General features: G+C 43.9%; 1 protein-coding gene across 3 annotated transcripts; it reads right to left on the bottom strand.

Annotated features, from left to right (window-relative positions):
- Positions 1 to 954: 954 nt before the first annotated feature.
- On the bottom strand, positions 955 to 16,643 carry LOC130261641 (cyclin-dependent kinase 11B). 3 transcript variants are annotated; one of them, XM_056508092.1, is made up of 20 exons: positions 16,577 to 16,643; positions 15,478 to 15,608; positions 14,749 to 14,864; positions 14,331 to 14,455; positions 13,688 to 13,826; positions 13,052 to 13,182; positions 11,811 to 11,933; positions 10,630 to 10,728; positions 10,397 to 10,525; positions 9,613 to 9,678; positions 8,968 to 9,143; positions 8,408 to 8,498; positions 8,048 to 8,169; positions 7,624 to 7,729; positions 6,977 to 7,098; positions 6,718 to 6,825; positions 5,880 to 5,996; positions 5,490 to 5,638; positions 4,051 to 4,240; positions 955 to 1,743 (listed from the first exon to the last, which is right to left on the bottom strand). In XM_056508092.1, the coding sequence occupies exons 2-20, from the start codon at positions 15,586 to 15,588 to the stop codon at positions 1,651 to 1,653; spliced, it is 2,313 nt and encodes a 770-aa protein (XP_056364067.1). In that variant the 5' UTR covers positions 15,589 to 15,608; positions 16,577 to 16,643; the 3' UTR covers positions 955 to 1,650. The 3 variants fall into 3 exon arrangements, with proteins under 3 accessions (XP_056364067.1, XP_056364068.1, XP_056364069.1); XM_056508093.1 differs by having other exon boundaries at positions 8,968 to 9,137; XM_056508094.1 differs by lacking the exons at positions 13,688 to 13,826; positions 14,749 to 14,864; positions 15,478 to 15,608; positions 16,577 to 16,643 and having other exon boundaries at positions 14,331 to 14,421.
- Between the last annotated feature and the right edge of the window lie 306 nt (positions 16,644 to 16,949).

Raw genomic sequence — 16,949 nt, 5'->3', positions numbered from 1 at the left:
GTGTCAGATGGAGCTGTGTGGGGCACTGTGAACTGCTGCAAAGCAGGAGCAGACCCTGGGATGGCAGGAAAAGAACAAGTTTAACACTCATTTTACACATCCTGGTGCACTGCAATAGAAGAAACTACAAGGCTAAGCCTTAATACTTCTTTTAACTTTTCACATAAACCCTGTTTTGCTCCTTGTCTGTTCCAACATGTTCAGTTCAAGGATCCACAGAACAGCTCTTCCCCCCAAGTGGTTTGAGGGTTTTCCTCTTATCCCAAGAGGCATTTATTGCTCAGGGTTTGGTTCCTGAGGGGTCTGAGCTGCTCAGTTTGGTATTTGAGGGGTCTGAGCCCTGTGGGAGATGAGGTGATTTCCTCCCCCAGGCACCCAGGATGATTTAAAAGTGCCACATCAGCTGGAGAAGAGCTCAGGGAACAAGTCCATGACCCTGCAGTGGGGTCATGGTTCAATCCTTCTCAGCTTCCCTGCACTCCTGCTTTCCAGAGCCTTCCTGGGGAAGCTTTGCTGTCAGGAGAGTTTCTGCTTCAGGGCTGAGGGGAACAGGGATTTTTGTCTTTCTCCCCAGGAAAACAACCAGACTGCTTTCCCAACTCACCACAACTGCAGCACATCCACATTCCAGCCCTGGAAAACTCTCCAAAATGGACTCAAACTGATAAAATGTTTAGGATTTGAGTTAATCCCTTACTGGCCTGGTGCCCAGCTGTGGTTGCAAGAAAATGTGGAGTTTTCCAGATCTGCCTGTTCCCAGAACAAAGTGACAGCTTCACAAATCAGGGGCTCCAGAGGATGAGATTCCAACATGATTCCTCCTCTCCTCTTTCCCCAGAAAGGACTGGAATGTGGCCTTGCACAACCACTAAAGCTGAGTTCTGCTCTGGATGGAAAAAGGGCATACATTAAAAAAAAAAAAACAACAACCACAAAACAAACTTTCACAGAAAATAAAGTTTCAAGTCTCCATATTAAATCTTTTTGATTTATAAAACAATAGAGTAATTTGTTTTGCACCAGTGTAAATACATTTACAGAACAAAAATCTCTGGTCAGGGAGTATCAAACCCAGCCCAGGTCTCTCCAAGGTAACAGGACACAAACCTCAGAATTATAATTTTTCTTTTTGCCCCAAATATATTCAGACACAAACAATTTACATACTTAAAATAAAAAATAAACTCTTTACTGTCACCAACATCCCACTTGGCTGCATGTGAAGCAATGAAATCCTTCACACTATTAAACAATTGAAAATGTATTTTAATTCTACAAATTTACAAGGAAAAAAACAAAAACCAAAACAAAACAAACTCAACAAAAAAAATAAAACCTAAAAATAAACCAGAAACTGTTCCAGGACTGTTATTTCAAGCTGTCCTTTGTCACAGTTTGTGATGATCCTGGGGTTTTCAGGTAACTCCAGTCCTCTCATGGAATGCAGCAGTTTAACTCCACATTGATTTATAAAACAAGAGCCTTGGAATCTGTGATAATCTTTGAGGTTTTTTCACAGGGAAAAACATCTGGTGCCCCTGAGAGGGAAAACAGAACTGGGGCACTCAAATCCACTCACATGAATGGTGCTTCTTTTTTTTTTTGCTTTGTGGGGTTTTTTTTCCCCCTCTCTCCTTTTTCATGTTGAGTTCAAAACTTGAGGCTGAAGCCAGGTCCTGCAGCAGATGCTCCTTGGTTTGTGGTGGTCAGATGGAAACCTGTGTCCTTCAGATCATCATCACCCTGGGAAAACCAAACAGGGCATTGATCAGGGGCTGCAGCCACCTCTCCAAAAATCCAAACAACAAAAACAATCAAAGTATCTCAAGATGAGAAACAAATGTTTGACTTAGTGGCATCACAATTAAGGTTGGTGGTGAGTTATTAATAATTTTTAATATTGCTGTTTCAAAATCTGCCATTGCTAAAAGCAGTTTGAGTGTTCCTAGTTCCAGTACCCACTTTTGCCTGTATGAGAAGATAAAAAATGGGTGTTAAATAAATGTAACTTCACTTATTGAGCATCTAATCCAATACACAGTGCTCATCCTCCAGGGCAGTGTTTACAGCCTGAAAAATAAAGGCTAAATAAATATTTCATATTATTTAAACTACAAATTGGGCACAATAGAGTACAGTGCCATTTCAGCCACACTGAGACATGGAGCTGGAAATAAGAATTTTCTGGAATGAGGACTCTAACATGCCATGTTTATGGGGGCAGCACAATTCCATAGACAGACAGAACAGCAGCCTGGCCTGGTAGGAATTCTCCAAGATTGGAAAAAGGAATCTGTTTCTATCCCCCCAAGATCTGTGTCATTTACCAGGCTCTGGATTTATTTCAAACCCAAATTGAACAGCTTAGTTGAAGGTGTAAAACAATGAAATTCTCCAAAGTAAATATTTTCTGATTCTGCACTGGGATAAAAGAAACATTTCTTTCTGCTTATGCCCTGAATGGTGATTCTGGGAGCAGAGCAGTAACTGCACTGACTTTGGGAAGGGGAGCTGGACCTTCCCTGCCAGTGCAGGTGAATCTCAACATCCCAACAGAAGTCCAGCCCCAGGTGAGGCTCTGGAGCTGGGCCAGAATCACAGAATGAACCAGGCTGGAAAAGACCTTTGAGATCATCAGGTCCAGCCCATGACCCAACACCTCCAGGTGAATCTGAGCATCCCAGGCCAAGCCCAGCCCCAGGGCAGGCTCTGCTCCGTGCCACACTCACCTGCACTGACTTTGGGAAGGGAAGCTGGACTTTCCCTGCCAGTCCAGGTGAATGAATCTCAGGTTCCCAAGCAAAGCCCACACTCACAGCTGCCTGTAGCCCATCCCCTCTCTCACCAGCTGCCTGTAGCCCATTGCCACACTCACTCACAGCTGCCTGTAGCTCATCCCCAGCTGTACCCCACTCACAGCTGCCTGTAGCCCATCCCCAGCTGTACCCCACCCACAGCTGCCTGTAGCCCATGCCCAGCTGTACTCCACTCACCAGCTGGCTGTAGCCCAGCCCCAGCTGTACCCCACTCACAGCTGGTTGTAGCCCAGCCCCAGCTGTACCCCACTCACCAGCTGGCTGTAGCCCATCCCTCCCTTACTCACCAGCTGCCTGTACCCCAGCCCCAGCTGTATTCCACTCACAGCTGGCTGTAGCCCAGCCCCAGCTGTACCCCACTCACCAGCTGCCTGTAGCCCATCCCCAGCTGTAGCCCAGCCCCAGCTGTACCCCACTCACAGCTGCCTGTAGCCCAGCCCCAGCTGTACCCCACTCACCAGCTGCCTGTAGCCCAGCCCCAGCTGTAGCCCAGCCCCAGCTGTACCCCACTCACAGCTGCCTGTAGCCCATCCCCAGCTGTACCCCAGCCCCAGCTGTACCCCACTCACAGCTGCCTGTAGCTCATCCCCAGCTGTAGCCCAGCCCCAGCTGTACCCCACTCACAGCTGCCTGTAGCCCAGCCCCAGCTGTACCCCACTCACAGCTGGCTGTAGCCCAGCCCCAGCTGTAGCCCAGCCCCAGCTGTACCCCACTCACAGCTGGCTGTAGCTCATCCCCAGCTGCACCCCACTCACCAGCTGGCTGTAGCCCAGCCCCAGCTGTACCCCACTCACCAGCTGGCTGTAGCCCAGCCCCAGCTGTACCCCACTCACAGCTGGCTGTAGCTCATCCCCAGCTGCACCCCACTCACCAGCTGGCTGTAGCCCAGCCCCAGCTGTACCCCACTCACAGCTGCCTGTAGCCCAGCCCCAGCTGTACCCCACTCACAGCTGGCTGTAAGCCCAGCCCCAGCTGTACCCCACTCACAGCTGCCTGTAGCCCAGCCCCAGCTGTACCCCACTCACAGCTGGCTGTAAGCCCAGCCCCAGCTGTACCCCACTCACAGCTGCCTGTAGCCCAGCCCCAGCTGTACCCCACTCACAGCTGGCTGTAGCCCAGCCCCAGCTGTACCCCACTCACCAGCTGCCTGTAGCCCATCCCCAGCTGTAGCCCAGCCCCAGCTGTACCCCACTCACAGCTGGCTGTAGCCCAGCCCCAGCTGTACCCCACTCACCAGCTGGCTGTAGCCCAGCCCCCCCTCAGGAGGCCGGGGGCTGGTGCCCCTCTTGACCCTCTGCTGCTCACTCTTGGCTGGCCAGGTGGGGAACATGGAGGGGTCGATGGGCAGCGGGGTCTCCCTGAAGTACTCGTGCTTCAGCCCGTCCTCGGCCGTGATGCGCCGCGCCGGGTAATACGTCAGGAAACTGCCAGGGATGGCAAAGGCACATTCAGCTCCCAAAACTGTCACTTGTTCAGCAGTGTGCTTTGGGTTTGGTGGTGTTTAACACAATTCTGGCACTGGGTATTGGGGATGATTCCATTGGGTGTAATTCTATTAATTTGGTGTAATTCTGTTAGATGGGTGTTATTCCAGGAGTAGGTACTGGGTATAAAACTGTTCATTGGCTTTAATTCTATTAACAGTATTTGGTATAATTTTGTTACTTTGGTATCATTTCATTACTGGGTTTTAGGTCTAATTCTATTAATTCAGTATAATTTTATTACTGGGTATTAGGTATAATTCTACTAATTCAGTATCAATTTTATTACTGGATATTAGGTATAATTCTATTACTTTGCTATCATTTTATTACTGGGTATTGGGTACAATTCTATTAATTCAGTATCATTTTATTACTGAGCAATAGGTATAATTCTATTACTTTGCTATCATTACTGGGTATTGGCTATAATTCTATTACTTTGCTATCATTCTATTACTGGATATTTGCTATAATTCTATTACCTGGGTACAATTCCAAGGGGATTGGCTATAATTCTATTAATTGGGTATTGGCTATAATTCAATGACTAGATAATGGGTATGACTATTAATTTGATATAACTCTACTACTGGGTATTGGATATAATTTTATTAATTTGCTTTAATTCTATGACTGGTATTGGGTATAATTCTATTTATTTGGATTAATTCTATTGCTGGTGTTAGTATAATTCTATTAATTTGGATTAATTATATTGCTGATATTGGATATAATTTTATTCATGGCTATTTGGTATAATTCTATGAATTTTGCATATTCTATGACTGGGTGTTAGATGTAATTCCATTAATTGGGTATAATTCTATTAATGATTGCTGCCACATCATCAGACAGAAATGATTTTTAAGGCAGGCTCCTCCATGAACCTGTCATTTATGGGACAGCAGCTGGAACTACACATCCAAGCAGCTTCTGTAGGGATCTGTGAAATCACTGGATACCTCAGACCCTTGGATAGCCAGAAAAAGCTCCACAGGGATCCAGGATAATTCCATAAGAATATTTTACATTTTTTGCTATTTCAGGAGAGATTTTAGACATTCTATTAACACACCAGTTACTCCTGTAACACAATGCACACCCTTGACTTTATAAACCTTTCACAAGACAGAAAATTGCCTTCCTGCCCACACATGCCAGGGATCCCCTGGAATTTGGCACCCACTTGTTCATGAGGTCAAAGCCCTGGTCAGAGAGCAGAGCCCCGAATCTCTTGCGCAGGTTGTTGTAGGGATATTCTGTGAAGGTCATTTTCTTCACTGCTGGCAGCTCGTTGTAACCAGGCCAGATCTTTTCACTGGGAGTACCCAGATCCTGAAAATTAAAATATCCCTTTAATAAACTCAGAGAGTAATCATTTATTTATTCATTAGGAGTTGGGAAGTATGCAGAGAAAACAGACACAACAAATCATGGTCTAAGCCTACTCAGAGTGTTGTAAAGCAGATTAAATAACTTTTCATTAAGGCTGAATCTCTGTTAAAGAGTAACAAGCACTACTCCAATGTTCCTGTTTCTAAAACCAGTCAAAATCCCAAAACATTACAAAAATTACCTTAAAAACTTTGTTAATCTGGTCGATTTCTGATTTCCCTGGGAACAGTGGCTTCTGTGTCAGCAGCTCCCCAAAAATGCACCCCACTGACCACATGTCAATGGCTGTGGAATATTCCTGCAAAGAAGGCAAGTAAAATTACACCTCAGAAAAATCAGGAAGATGTTTTTCAGAGGCATTTTAGGGTTTATTTGGGGGCTTATTTGGGTTTTTTGGGTTTCTTTTCTGAGCAGAACACAACCAGTCCCACAGCCAAGGGCCAGGTGAAAACTGTATTTAAGTCAAAGTTCTAATTCTTGTGAATTATGAGCAATACCAATGTATACAATCTTTCAGGATGAAAGGTGAAAGTCTCCACACTGATGCCTCTCTTTTCCACTCACAAAGCAGCACAGCTGACAAACCAGTATTTCTTCTGGCAGGGCTCTTGCCACTGCAGCCCTAAGAACTCTGCTGACTTCACCCAGATCTCAGTTACCAGCAGGGAACATTCCAGAATAGTGCCAGTACCTTGTTCTGCTCTCAGATGTCACAGATTTTACACTAATTTAAAAATGCATTTAAAATCCAGCTGCCAAAGGTGACATTTTGCCACAATCCATAAGTAGTCCATCAGCACTGACCACATCAGCATTCCAAAAAACAAAATCCATCTGTCACCCACCAGAGGATAGAGGGGTTTGAGATGTCATTAGGAGGATTAATACTGAATATTCAGGATTTTCCCCCATGAATCAATATAAAGACCCAAGCATGCTCACACTTTGATCATAATTTATAAAACACAGCCAGGCTGCAGTCACTGCTCCAGCAGCCAGAGGAACAAGGAGTAACTCACCTTTGCTCCAAGCAACAGCTCTGGAGCTCTGTACCACAGGGTCACCACCACAGGGGTGTAGGGCTTCAGGGGAGACCCATATTCCCTGGCTAAGCCAAAATCTCCAACCTGAAAGGAAAAGAAACAACATTTCCAGCACTGCTCATTCACCAGCAGTGCCACAATGGTCATTGCAAAGACTGTGGGCACAGCTGTAACTATGGGTAATTCTGCAGCACAGAATTTGTCCTGATTTTCTCAATTTTTTCCTAATTCTTACTTTTAAAATGCCTGAATGACTGAGCAGCAGGTTGGACGTTTTCAAGTCTCTGTGAAGGATCCAGTTGTCGTGGAGGTGTTTGACCCCTCGCAGTAACTGAATCATCAAAGTCTTCACTTCCCCTGGAATGAGGAAAAAAACCCCAAATGCATTGAAGAAAATAAATCTACCTTTAATTTGTGCTTTGTTTGTTTGGAGAACAGGGAAAGGAGCAGGTAGGAGTGGCAAGTTAAAAGCACAGAATTAAAATGTGTCACAGAACAGCAAAATTCACTTGGGCAGCTGGAATTCATCCAAATTATGCTCAGAAATTATTGTCCCTCATAGGAAGTGGCCAAAATTAAAGCCCAGTGTTCTTTTTCAGTACAGCACAGAGGAAACTTCCCCAGTTTCACCTCTGAACAGCTCCACCCCAAACACACAAACTGGATCCATCACCAGCTATCACCATAGGGATCAGCCAACACTTTAATTTGGGTCAGGTTTTACAGAACAAACAGAAAAATCCAGGAAGTCTCAGTTCCAAGGAACACAGGACATTCCAAAGCAGCACATGGCACTGCCCAGAGCCAGCTCTCTGCTTTGGGCCATCTGTGCTGGCCACTTCTCCAGCTCTGAGAATTTCAGGGCACTGTGGCAGAGTGTACCTGGCAGGAAAGGCTGTTTCATTGTTTCCATCAGGCTCTTGAGGTCATGCTCCACATAGTTCATCACAATATAGATTTTATCCATGTTACTGCCCACAACAATCTCCTGCAACACAGAACCAGATGAGCAAAACCTGCACATGGTGTTTAAAAAGCATCCAAAATCCATTTTAGAAATGTACCAAGAGGATGGAGGCTGCCATTGGTAAAATCCTTAGAAAATGTATTTTTTCCTTTAAAAACCCAACTCATTTTTGTAAAACATCAAATTATGGAGACAGTGATCTCCACACAGCCTTATGAGCAGCACACAGCTGCTCACAGAAGCAAGATCTACCAGGGTTGCTGATATTTTTATATTTAAAAGCCAAAAGAAGCATTTCAAGAACTGAAGTACTTCAGACACAAAAGACTGCAGCCTTACTCTGACAGTGACAATATTCAGGTGCTGTGCTTTCAGAATTGTATTGATTTCTCTCAGGGACGTAATGGGAAAACCTTCCTTCTCCTTTTCCATCTTCAGTCGCTTCAGAGCCACAATTTCATCTGCAAAGGAAACATTTCCCATCACACAGATAATAAATCCACATTACCAGGTTCCCCAGTGTTCTCTGACTGATTAAACATTTAATTAACTGTGCTGTTTTGCCTTGAAAACGAGCAGCTTGCTGGTAAAGAAATATTTTAAATAGATTTTGTTCATCACTAAAAAATGCAGAATGATAATTTGCACATGAGTGCAGCCCTAAATACCCTGAAGGAATTGGGGGGCACTGATACCCACCAGTCTTTTTGTCCTTTGCCCTGTACACCACCCCATAGGTTCCTTCTTCAATCCTGTTCAGACACTGGAATTCCTCCACGCTGCGACATCCCTGAAAAACCACAGGACAACATTTACTCCTCAGGCATCTGGGGGAAGGTTTTGCTCTTTTAAAAACTTCAGCAGCTTCACAGTTCAAGTTTACCAGAAGGATTCAGCTATAACCGTATGAGAAAGGTTTATTGGGGTTTATTTTTCATAGTTTCTAAAGGAATCCTGGACAGAGCCTGAGTTTCAGCAGATTAATTAAATTATTCCATTCACTTTTGCACAGAATAATATGAAATATTTGCCACAAAGTTGCAGCAACTCAGCACCTTTCACATAATTAATTAGTAAAAATCTGATTTTTATTAATATTTCTACACTTTGCTGTTGGCTGCATAAAGAATAACCAGCTTCTGTTTATGGTAACAGAACTCTCCTCTCACAAGGATCTATTTTCAGACAGCAAGACCAAGATAATAAATATCAGTGATATAATCACATTCTTATCTACATTTAAAAGGGTGATCCCCTACCTGGAGTGCAGGAAGATACTTGGGAAGTTCCTGTTTCAGCTCGATGGGGGAGGAAGCTGGAGAATCAGGAATGTACTCCCCCTCTGTCATGGCATTGGAATGAGGGGATCCCTCCCCCACCTCCTCCTCCTCCACCTCACTCCCTGCAGAATCCCGGTCAAACCTCGACTCTGGAACTTTAAAAGTCAGAATCAGTTGTGGAAAGAGGAGCTGTGTGGAGTTATTAAAGTCAGCTTTAGGCAGATAAAGGTGGTGACATTGAACAGGTCATGGCAGGGGATTGTGGAGAAGCCAAATTTCTCCTCTTGGCTGAGGTGATGCTTTCAAGAATTCACCTACAATTTGCAGTGTTAATGCAGCAGGTCAGAAAAATCAATCTTTACACCAGAATGAAAGAAAACTGACCCAGGATGTCTCATTTTGATTGCAAAGCTCTTTTGATGAAAGAGCACAAAATGGAAGAGAAGGAAACATCAGCTCATTAGACTGATTCCCTCTAAACATAAAACTTGGATCACATTTCAAGGAATTTCTGAGTTTGACATGAGAATAGCATTTCAATTTTTTAAATATTTATGGAAACAGATTTATTTAGCTGCAAAACCTCAGCCAAATATTTGAAAACAGTCAGGATTTGCATTGTACCAACTGGGATGTGGTTTCCATTCTCCCGTTCCTCCTCTTCGCTCATTTCCTCTTCGCTCACCTCCTCTGCAAAACAGAACCGAGCTGGATTGGGAAAACTCCACATTCCTGCAGCTCCCTGGGAGGCAAATCCCTGCTGAAATCCTCTCCTATCTCACCAGGATTCTGCACTGTCAGTGACCAAGCACTTGGACAGCAAATGCTTCCAACAGGGAACACAACTCTGACCAATTCTCTGGGAATTGGGATGTGGGCAGCTAAATTAATTATGAATATTGGCTTATTAACTGTAATTGATTTTAAGAAAACCACCCAGCCATCAGAGCCTGCTCCTGTGCCTTTGCTTTACTAATTAATGACAAAAACAGCTGCACACTGACTTCTTTACTGAACTTTGGGTTATTACATTCATTCATTTGAAAGAAGTTCTGAAATTTGCAACAGAAAGTAATTCAAAATGACCAAGACATTTGGATTTCACCACCCCCCAAAGAAGTGCAAATTGTGCTCTGCAGAGTATTTGATGTGGACACAACCACCTGAACTTCTGACAAAAATGGCTTTCAGGTTTCTGATCTGGCTTCTTAGATAAGAATTGGTATTACCTCTACACAAAAGGATAGAACAGGACTTGTACTTGGGTTTTTTTCTTTTTAGTTATCTTGACCTGGGAGGTCTCACTAAGAGACTAAGAGAAAAGGAAAATGTTCAAATAAAACAACACAGGATGAGGAAAAAAAGAAAATCACACACCCCTATAGGCCCTGCTTGGTGACATCCTCACCTGCTGACTGCTCAGACACCTCCTCAGAATTGCTTCCTGTCTCCTCCTCCTCCTCCTCTTCCTCTCCCTCTTCCTCAGAGCCTTCACTGCTGGACTCTTCCTCCTCCTCTTCTGAGCCTGATCCAGATTCTGTCCAGGAATAATCAGGCACTTAACACTAACAGTGTTTGCTCAGGAGAGAAATTAATTACCTCTGTACAATTAACTACAGCTCCTAAATTGCATTTAATCACCTGAGGAAGACTCTGCTGAGCTGGTTTTTCTCTCACTGTCGCTGATGTCTTGCAAGTCTGACAAGGGATCCCTCTCTTCTGGTTTCTCCTCTTTTACTGCTGAAACCATAAAAATTAAAACCACAATGCTAATTGAGTATCATTGCCAAGCCTCTGAATTCCCAGGTAACTGCTTCACTTTCTGCTGGCATTAAATCAGTGCTGAACATTCAGTATTGGAAATTTAGAGCACTAAAAAAAAAATAATAATTTCACACTCTGCTCAATGACAAACAGCTTTTCTGAATTGCAGTGGTGCAGGATCAACAGCCAAAAATATGGAATATGGACCTGATTTTTAAACATGATGTGTTCCTAAGGACTTTTAAGATTAATTAAAACAGGGGAAAAAAGGGACCATGGTGACAAGAATCACCAGGACTGGGTTTCCACACACTGGTGTAAGCAACTGCTCCAGTGCAGTGACCAGCATGAAAAATCCATGGTGGTTGATTGGGCAGGAGTTTCCCAGGATTTGCTGCCTGCCCCCACCTGGAATTCCAGCTGATTGCATCCTGCTCTGAGTGGCTCCACTTCTTTTCACACGTTAGCAAGGCAGACACAGAGCTTTCCTCCTTCAAACAAAGGCATTTCCATGTCACTTGTGCAAGTTCTCTACCCCCAAAACTTTCAGGTGGGACCATTTTCTGGCTTGGAAAACAAAATTCACCATCTAAGCAGAACTCTGCTTTAAGAATTTCATTTCTTCTACAAGATGACAGAATCAGTGATGCTTACATTGATCCCTGGGAGGTCACTTTTTAAGGTAGTTTAGCTCCTAACCCCAAATCCAGCTGGAGCTGGAGTAACCAATCCCTTTTTAACCTGCAAGGAAATTCAACTGCAGGGTTTTAAAAATTCAGTCAGCTGCTTCTTTCACCACTGAAGGGGGTAACTCATTTGGAAACTTTCCCAATTGCTACTCCTACCCCTAAATCCATTCCATTTGTGCAACTCCTGCACAACCAGCGCTGCTTTAGAGAAGAGATATTTGTGAAGATTCCAGACTTCCATCATTGGGGCTGAGCTGGAAAATGCTTTAACTGAGCACCTGGGATGTTTGAGACTACAAATGTTTGTTTGAGACTAGCCCAGCCCAGCTCCTGCTGTCCCCCAAGGCAGTGTAGAGTGGCAGATGCTACCTGGTTTCCTGCTCTCTCCTTGCTCAAGCTTGTCTCTCTGCTGGCGCAAAGGGCTGCGACTCCAGGGTCTCATTTTTACTTTGTCTCCATATTCTTCCCTCACTGTTCTATGGTGTGCAGAAACTAGGGAAAACAAAACCACAAGAAATTGTTATATCTGCCTAATTAGAGTTGTCCTGTCTGCCACAGCCACCTGATTTGAATGCTTTTCAGTTTGGTTTTTTTTTAATGGGGTTAATGGGGAAAGAGTGGGAGAGAAACCTACTTAAATCTGAGAGAATGAAGGGCTTGGACTTATCTCAAATAAAATATGGATTTGTACTGCTTAGAGAAAGCTGCTGCCACACTTAAAAACAGAAGCAAGCTGCCCTGTATGTTACACAGTAAACACCCTGCTCTAAAGCATTAATGCCAGAGAAAGAAGTGGAAAATATGTAAAAGAATAAAACCAGCTGAGGTTTAGAAGGAGCTGACAGAACATTCAGAACAATAAAACCAATTAAATGAAAGGTTTCAGCACTATCAGCATAAAGCCAAGCACAAAAAGGAGCTGTTTGGTATGAGCTGAGCAAGAAAGAGAAAGCAAAAAACATGGCTTGTTCTGCTAGTCTTGAATAATCTTTTTCGCCTGATCACAGGAATGGGCTCTGATTTTTACCTCTGAAAGCTGGGACAGAGATCCTTGAACCAAAAATGATCTGAGCTGAGATTGCAAATACCCAACACGCTGTGCAAAGAGCTCAAGTGCAGAATTTAAACTGTTCAGGCACCAGATCTCCCCACCTGACTCCCACTACAGCATTTTCCATGCCTGGAGTACTTACTTTGCAATTTATTCCCCCAAATCCTTAAAATACTGAATTTTGAGGTTTCAACCTCTATCAAACTGAGTCGACTCAGCCAAAGGGTTCAGAACCTCTGGGGTTGTGCTGGGTGCACACAGGGGCACTCCCAGAAAATTTTTATAGGAAATCTCCCTGACAGTGAGAGGCAAACACTCACTGATTGATCAACCTGCCAAGATATTTAAGGCACATGACATCATCACACTGTTTTATCTTCCCATGTAAAACTTGTATTTCCTTTTCCCTCCCATGTCAAAGGCCTCCCCACTTTAATTTTTTTAAAATTCTGGCACGGCTTTAAGTAAAAAAAAACTTTTTATCCCTCCATTCCACCACAGTGTCAGCAGATAGCAAAGTGAGAGGAAAAATGAAGATTATTTATGCAGAGAGAGGCACCTTCTCTCCTGGCTTCCCTCTCCTTCCTCCTCTCCTCAGCTCTCCTCTCTCTCTCCTTTTGCTCCCGTTGCTCCTTCTGCTGCTCCCGGATTTTTCTCTCCCTTTCTCTCTCGAGTTGCTCCAGACGATCTCTGGAAAATAATTTTTGTTTGTTACAAATCTGGCTCATGAAGAGAAGGAAAACTGGTTTGCAGCACCAAACCACTAAGCTCAGCTTCCTTATCAACACCCCCAATTGTGCATCAGTTAAAAACAGGTGGAGTTTTTCAGCCGATCTTTTAAAAAACAGGTCTGAAAGACCCAGACCAGGAGTTCTCCACCCTATCAGGATTTAGGCAGAAATTAATCCAGTTCTGTTAATTAATCCCCTGATAATGTGCAAATAAAAACCTCTAAGACCATCCAATCTTTTTATTACAGTGAACCCCTGGCAGTGAATTCAGCTGGACTGTCCATGGTAATAAAGCACTTAAAAAATAATTAAAATGAAGAACACATTCCACCAGACAACACATCCCCAGGAACACAGGTAAGTTTTCACTGTGGATTTTTTTTGGGGGGTCATTTCACAACAACAAATGGCCAGAGGAGGCAGCTGCTGCTCTCCCTCCCCAGGGGAGGGAGGGATGGATGTACCTCTCCCTCCTGGAATGCTCCCTTGCCATCTCTCTCCGTTTCTGTCTCTCCCATTCACGCCGGGCTTTATCCTGCTCTTCTCTATGTCTCTTCCTACGCTCATGCTCCCGTTCTTTCTCTTTCACTCTGGCATGTTTCCCTTGAAACCAAACAGAAATCAATTTCTGAGTGTTACTGCTCAAAATATTCACCAAAAGCAAAACTTAGAGAGGGTGAAACTGATGGGAACCTATTGCTATGGCCTGTTGTTTTCTTAAAAGGAAAATCCTATTCTGAAAGGGGATTGGAAAGTCTAAAGTCTGTAAGTTCTTGCATGAGTACCTGTATTAAAGTAAAAAATGGTTGTTACTGACAGGAAGGCAATGGGAATGTATCTAGAAGGATTTTTTTTTTTCCTTGGCAGGTACAAAGATCACTCAGTGAAATCAGAGAGAATCTTATCAGGCTTCAAGGAGTAAAAGTGACCTCAGTGTCCCTGTCCCAAAGTCATTTCTGTCCTCTCAACCACGTTCACACCCCTAAGGCCACTAAACACAGCCAGAGGAACAACAAAAGTTTAAATTCCTCTGCCTTATCCACCTGCTGTGCTCTCTTTAGTCTGAGTACTGTTATTTACTCTCCTCCCAGGAGTGGCCAGAAGCACCTTCTGCAGAGTGGCTGCGGTGCCTGCGCTTCTCTTTCCTCTTCTCATCCTTCCTGTGATGGGTTTTTTCTTTCCGGGACATCTGCTGGGGTGGTTTGATAGCCAAGGAATCATCTTCTTCTCCCCTGAAAGGCAGGACAGGAATCAACTCAGGGAGGAGACAGGAAATCCACAGATTTCCTTGTTTTGGAAAGATTCCCATTTTGTGTTGAATTTCCACAAGAAGCCAAAATCCAAACTGGAACACAACACTGTTAAATCTTAACCAGTGCTTCAAAAAGAGTGTTCTATAAAAAAGATTTCCACTTCTGCACACTACAAAAATTACATTTTCCATTCAGATATCTGAAACCCTCTTCTCAAGATGTTGAAAGGTTAATTTCAGAAAATTTTCAGTCTTGTATTTCCTCATTCTCACCTGTCTTCCATGGAGTCTTCCCTCCTGTAAGGTGAGTTCCTGATGGTGATTTCCATGCGATGGTCTCTCAGCTCCCCCTCTTCAAGAGAATCCCTCTTGGAATCCCTGTCATCTGACTGGGAATCACAGCAGAGGGGGAAAATCCATTTATTTGTATAGCTCAAAATGAAAAAAATCAAATATTACTGAAGTTTTTCACTGCTGGCTCAAAAATTCAGCCTGGACTGATCACCTCTATAAAATCCACTGATTTATCACTTTGACTGCAATTACAGCTGAAGTGCATTAATTTGACAAAATTAGACAAAATTAAACATTGAGGAGGATTCAGTAACTATTGTGTGGATTTTTCTGCAATAATTATTTTGTAAACAGCAAAATAAAAGTGATTCCAAATCAAAGATTTTAACCCATTCTTCTAAAAAATCTTTAAAAGTTGTGCCTTGAACTGCAAGTCCCAGTTGATCACATTAATTTTCACATCTCTTTTCTGACAAATAACTATAACAAAGCCCAGTATATAATGTAAGAGCAATGAAATCATCACAAAGCATCGTATTTTTGTTAAACTTTGGAATTAGAGACCACAGAGAAAAGAATTCAGCTGTCAGGGCATGAGAAAAATCAGGAAAATCACCAGAAAATCAGGATACTGGACCCCATCAAAATGCAGTTTCCTATTAAGAAAACAAAAAATTCCATTAAAATGAATCCCAAAGGGCAGCTTACATTTTTCATACGTTTGATCTCTGCCTTCTCCTCTTGCTCCTTCCTTCGCTTCTTCTCCTGGAGAATCTCATCTAAAGTTTTCACTTTCCAAGAATCCTTTTCATCACCCATTTGAGTCAAAAAAACACCCTCTGTAAAAGAAGGACAGGTTGACAAACCCCACAAATATATGTATTTTATACCCTTTTTTTTCAGTGCAAACACTTAATGTTCTATTTTTGAGCAAAGCCATGATGGTGAACTAAAAATGTTTGTTTTAAACCAAAAGGAAAGACTCTGCTAAGAACTCAAGGAGATGCTGGAGGGCACAGAAAACAGAATTTATGGCCAAGGTTTGGTGCCATACATTTAATAATGACCTGAGACCTCAGGGAGTTCACAAAGCTTGGGGGAAAAGAATATGAGGAATGCAGAATTTATGGGAATGTGGCAGCACTCCTGAGATAAGGAAGAAAATAATTAATAAATAATAAGAAATACTAATAAAGGAAGAATAACAAATAATAAGAAAAATTAATAAACAAATAATAACTAATAAATAATAAGAAGCCAATTCAGTAACTCTGCTAAAATCAGCTGTCACTGAGGAAAAGGAAATTCCAGCACGACCACCGACCAGAAAACGAGAAAGACTGAGCACGACACTAATTAGCACCAGAAGAGAAATAATTAACCGACAGAAGGCAGAATATTAATTACCAAGAGAACTATATCACTTATACGCAATGAGCATTAATTCCTTGATTTGCTGAAATGTATAAACAGCAAAAATTCGATAACTGGGAGTTTGATTTGCGGAATACTCCGATCACATAACTGATCGCTAACCCATCGCTGTCTCCCCGGCGTGTGGCGCTCCCGGTGTGTCGCACATCGCGGAACGAGCCCGACTTTGGCGGCCAAACCCCCCGGGGGGGCCAAAGAGCCCCGCGGCCCTCACGGAGCGCTGCCACCCGCGGGCCCGCCCGGGCCGCCCGCCCTCAGCGCTGGGGCTCCCCCACAACCCGAGGGCTCCGTGGAGGTCCCGGTGTCCCCTCGGTGTCCCCTGAGCGCCCCCGGTGTCCCCTCAGCCCCCCGCGCTCCCCCCGGCCCCGCTCACCGCCGCCGCCACCGGGGACTGCGAGAGCCGCGCGCGAGACACGCGTCACTTCCGGCCGCCGCCGCGCGCCGATGACGTCAGCGCCGCCTCACGGCGCGCTAATTAACGAAAACCGTTAATGAGGCGTTAATGAGGCGGCCTCAGGCAGAGGGGCATTGATAAACCTCCGGGCTGGGCCTGTTCTGCAATACATGGATGGAGGCGCCTTTAATTCCAATAGAAATGTGGAGTTTGAATAAAGCATGATTCAATTCCTACGCGTTACTGAGGGAGAGCAGGGAGGTGACACAGGGCCCAGAACAGCAAAGATCCCTAATTATGATCCCTAATTAAACACCCCCCATTGGAAATGACAGTATAATGTCATATAATG

This window comes from Oenanthe melanoleuca, chromosome 21 (assembly GCF_029582105.1).
Source record: "Oenanthe melanoleuca isolate GR-GAL-2019-014 chromosome 21, OMel1.0, whole genome shotgun sequence".
NCBI classification, from domain to species: domain Eukaryota; kingdom Metazoa; phylum Chordata; class Aves; order Passeriformes; family Muscicapidae; genus Oenanthe; species Oenanthe melanoleuca.
Note: the sequence above shows the minus strand (reverse complement) of the source record. Positions and strands in the feature narration are given on the sequence as shown.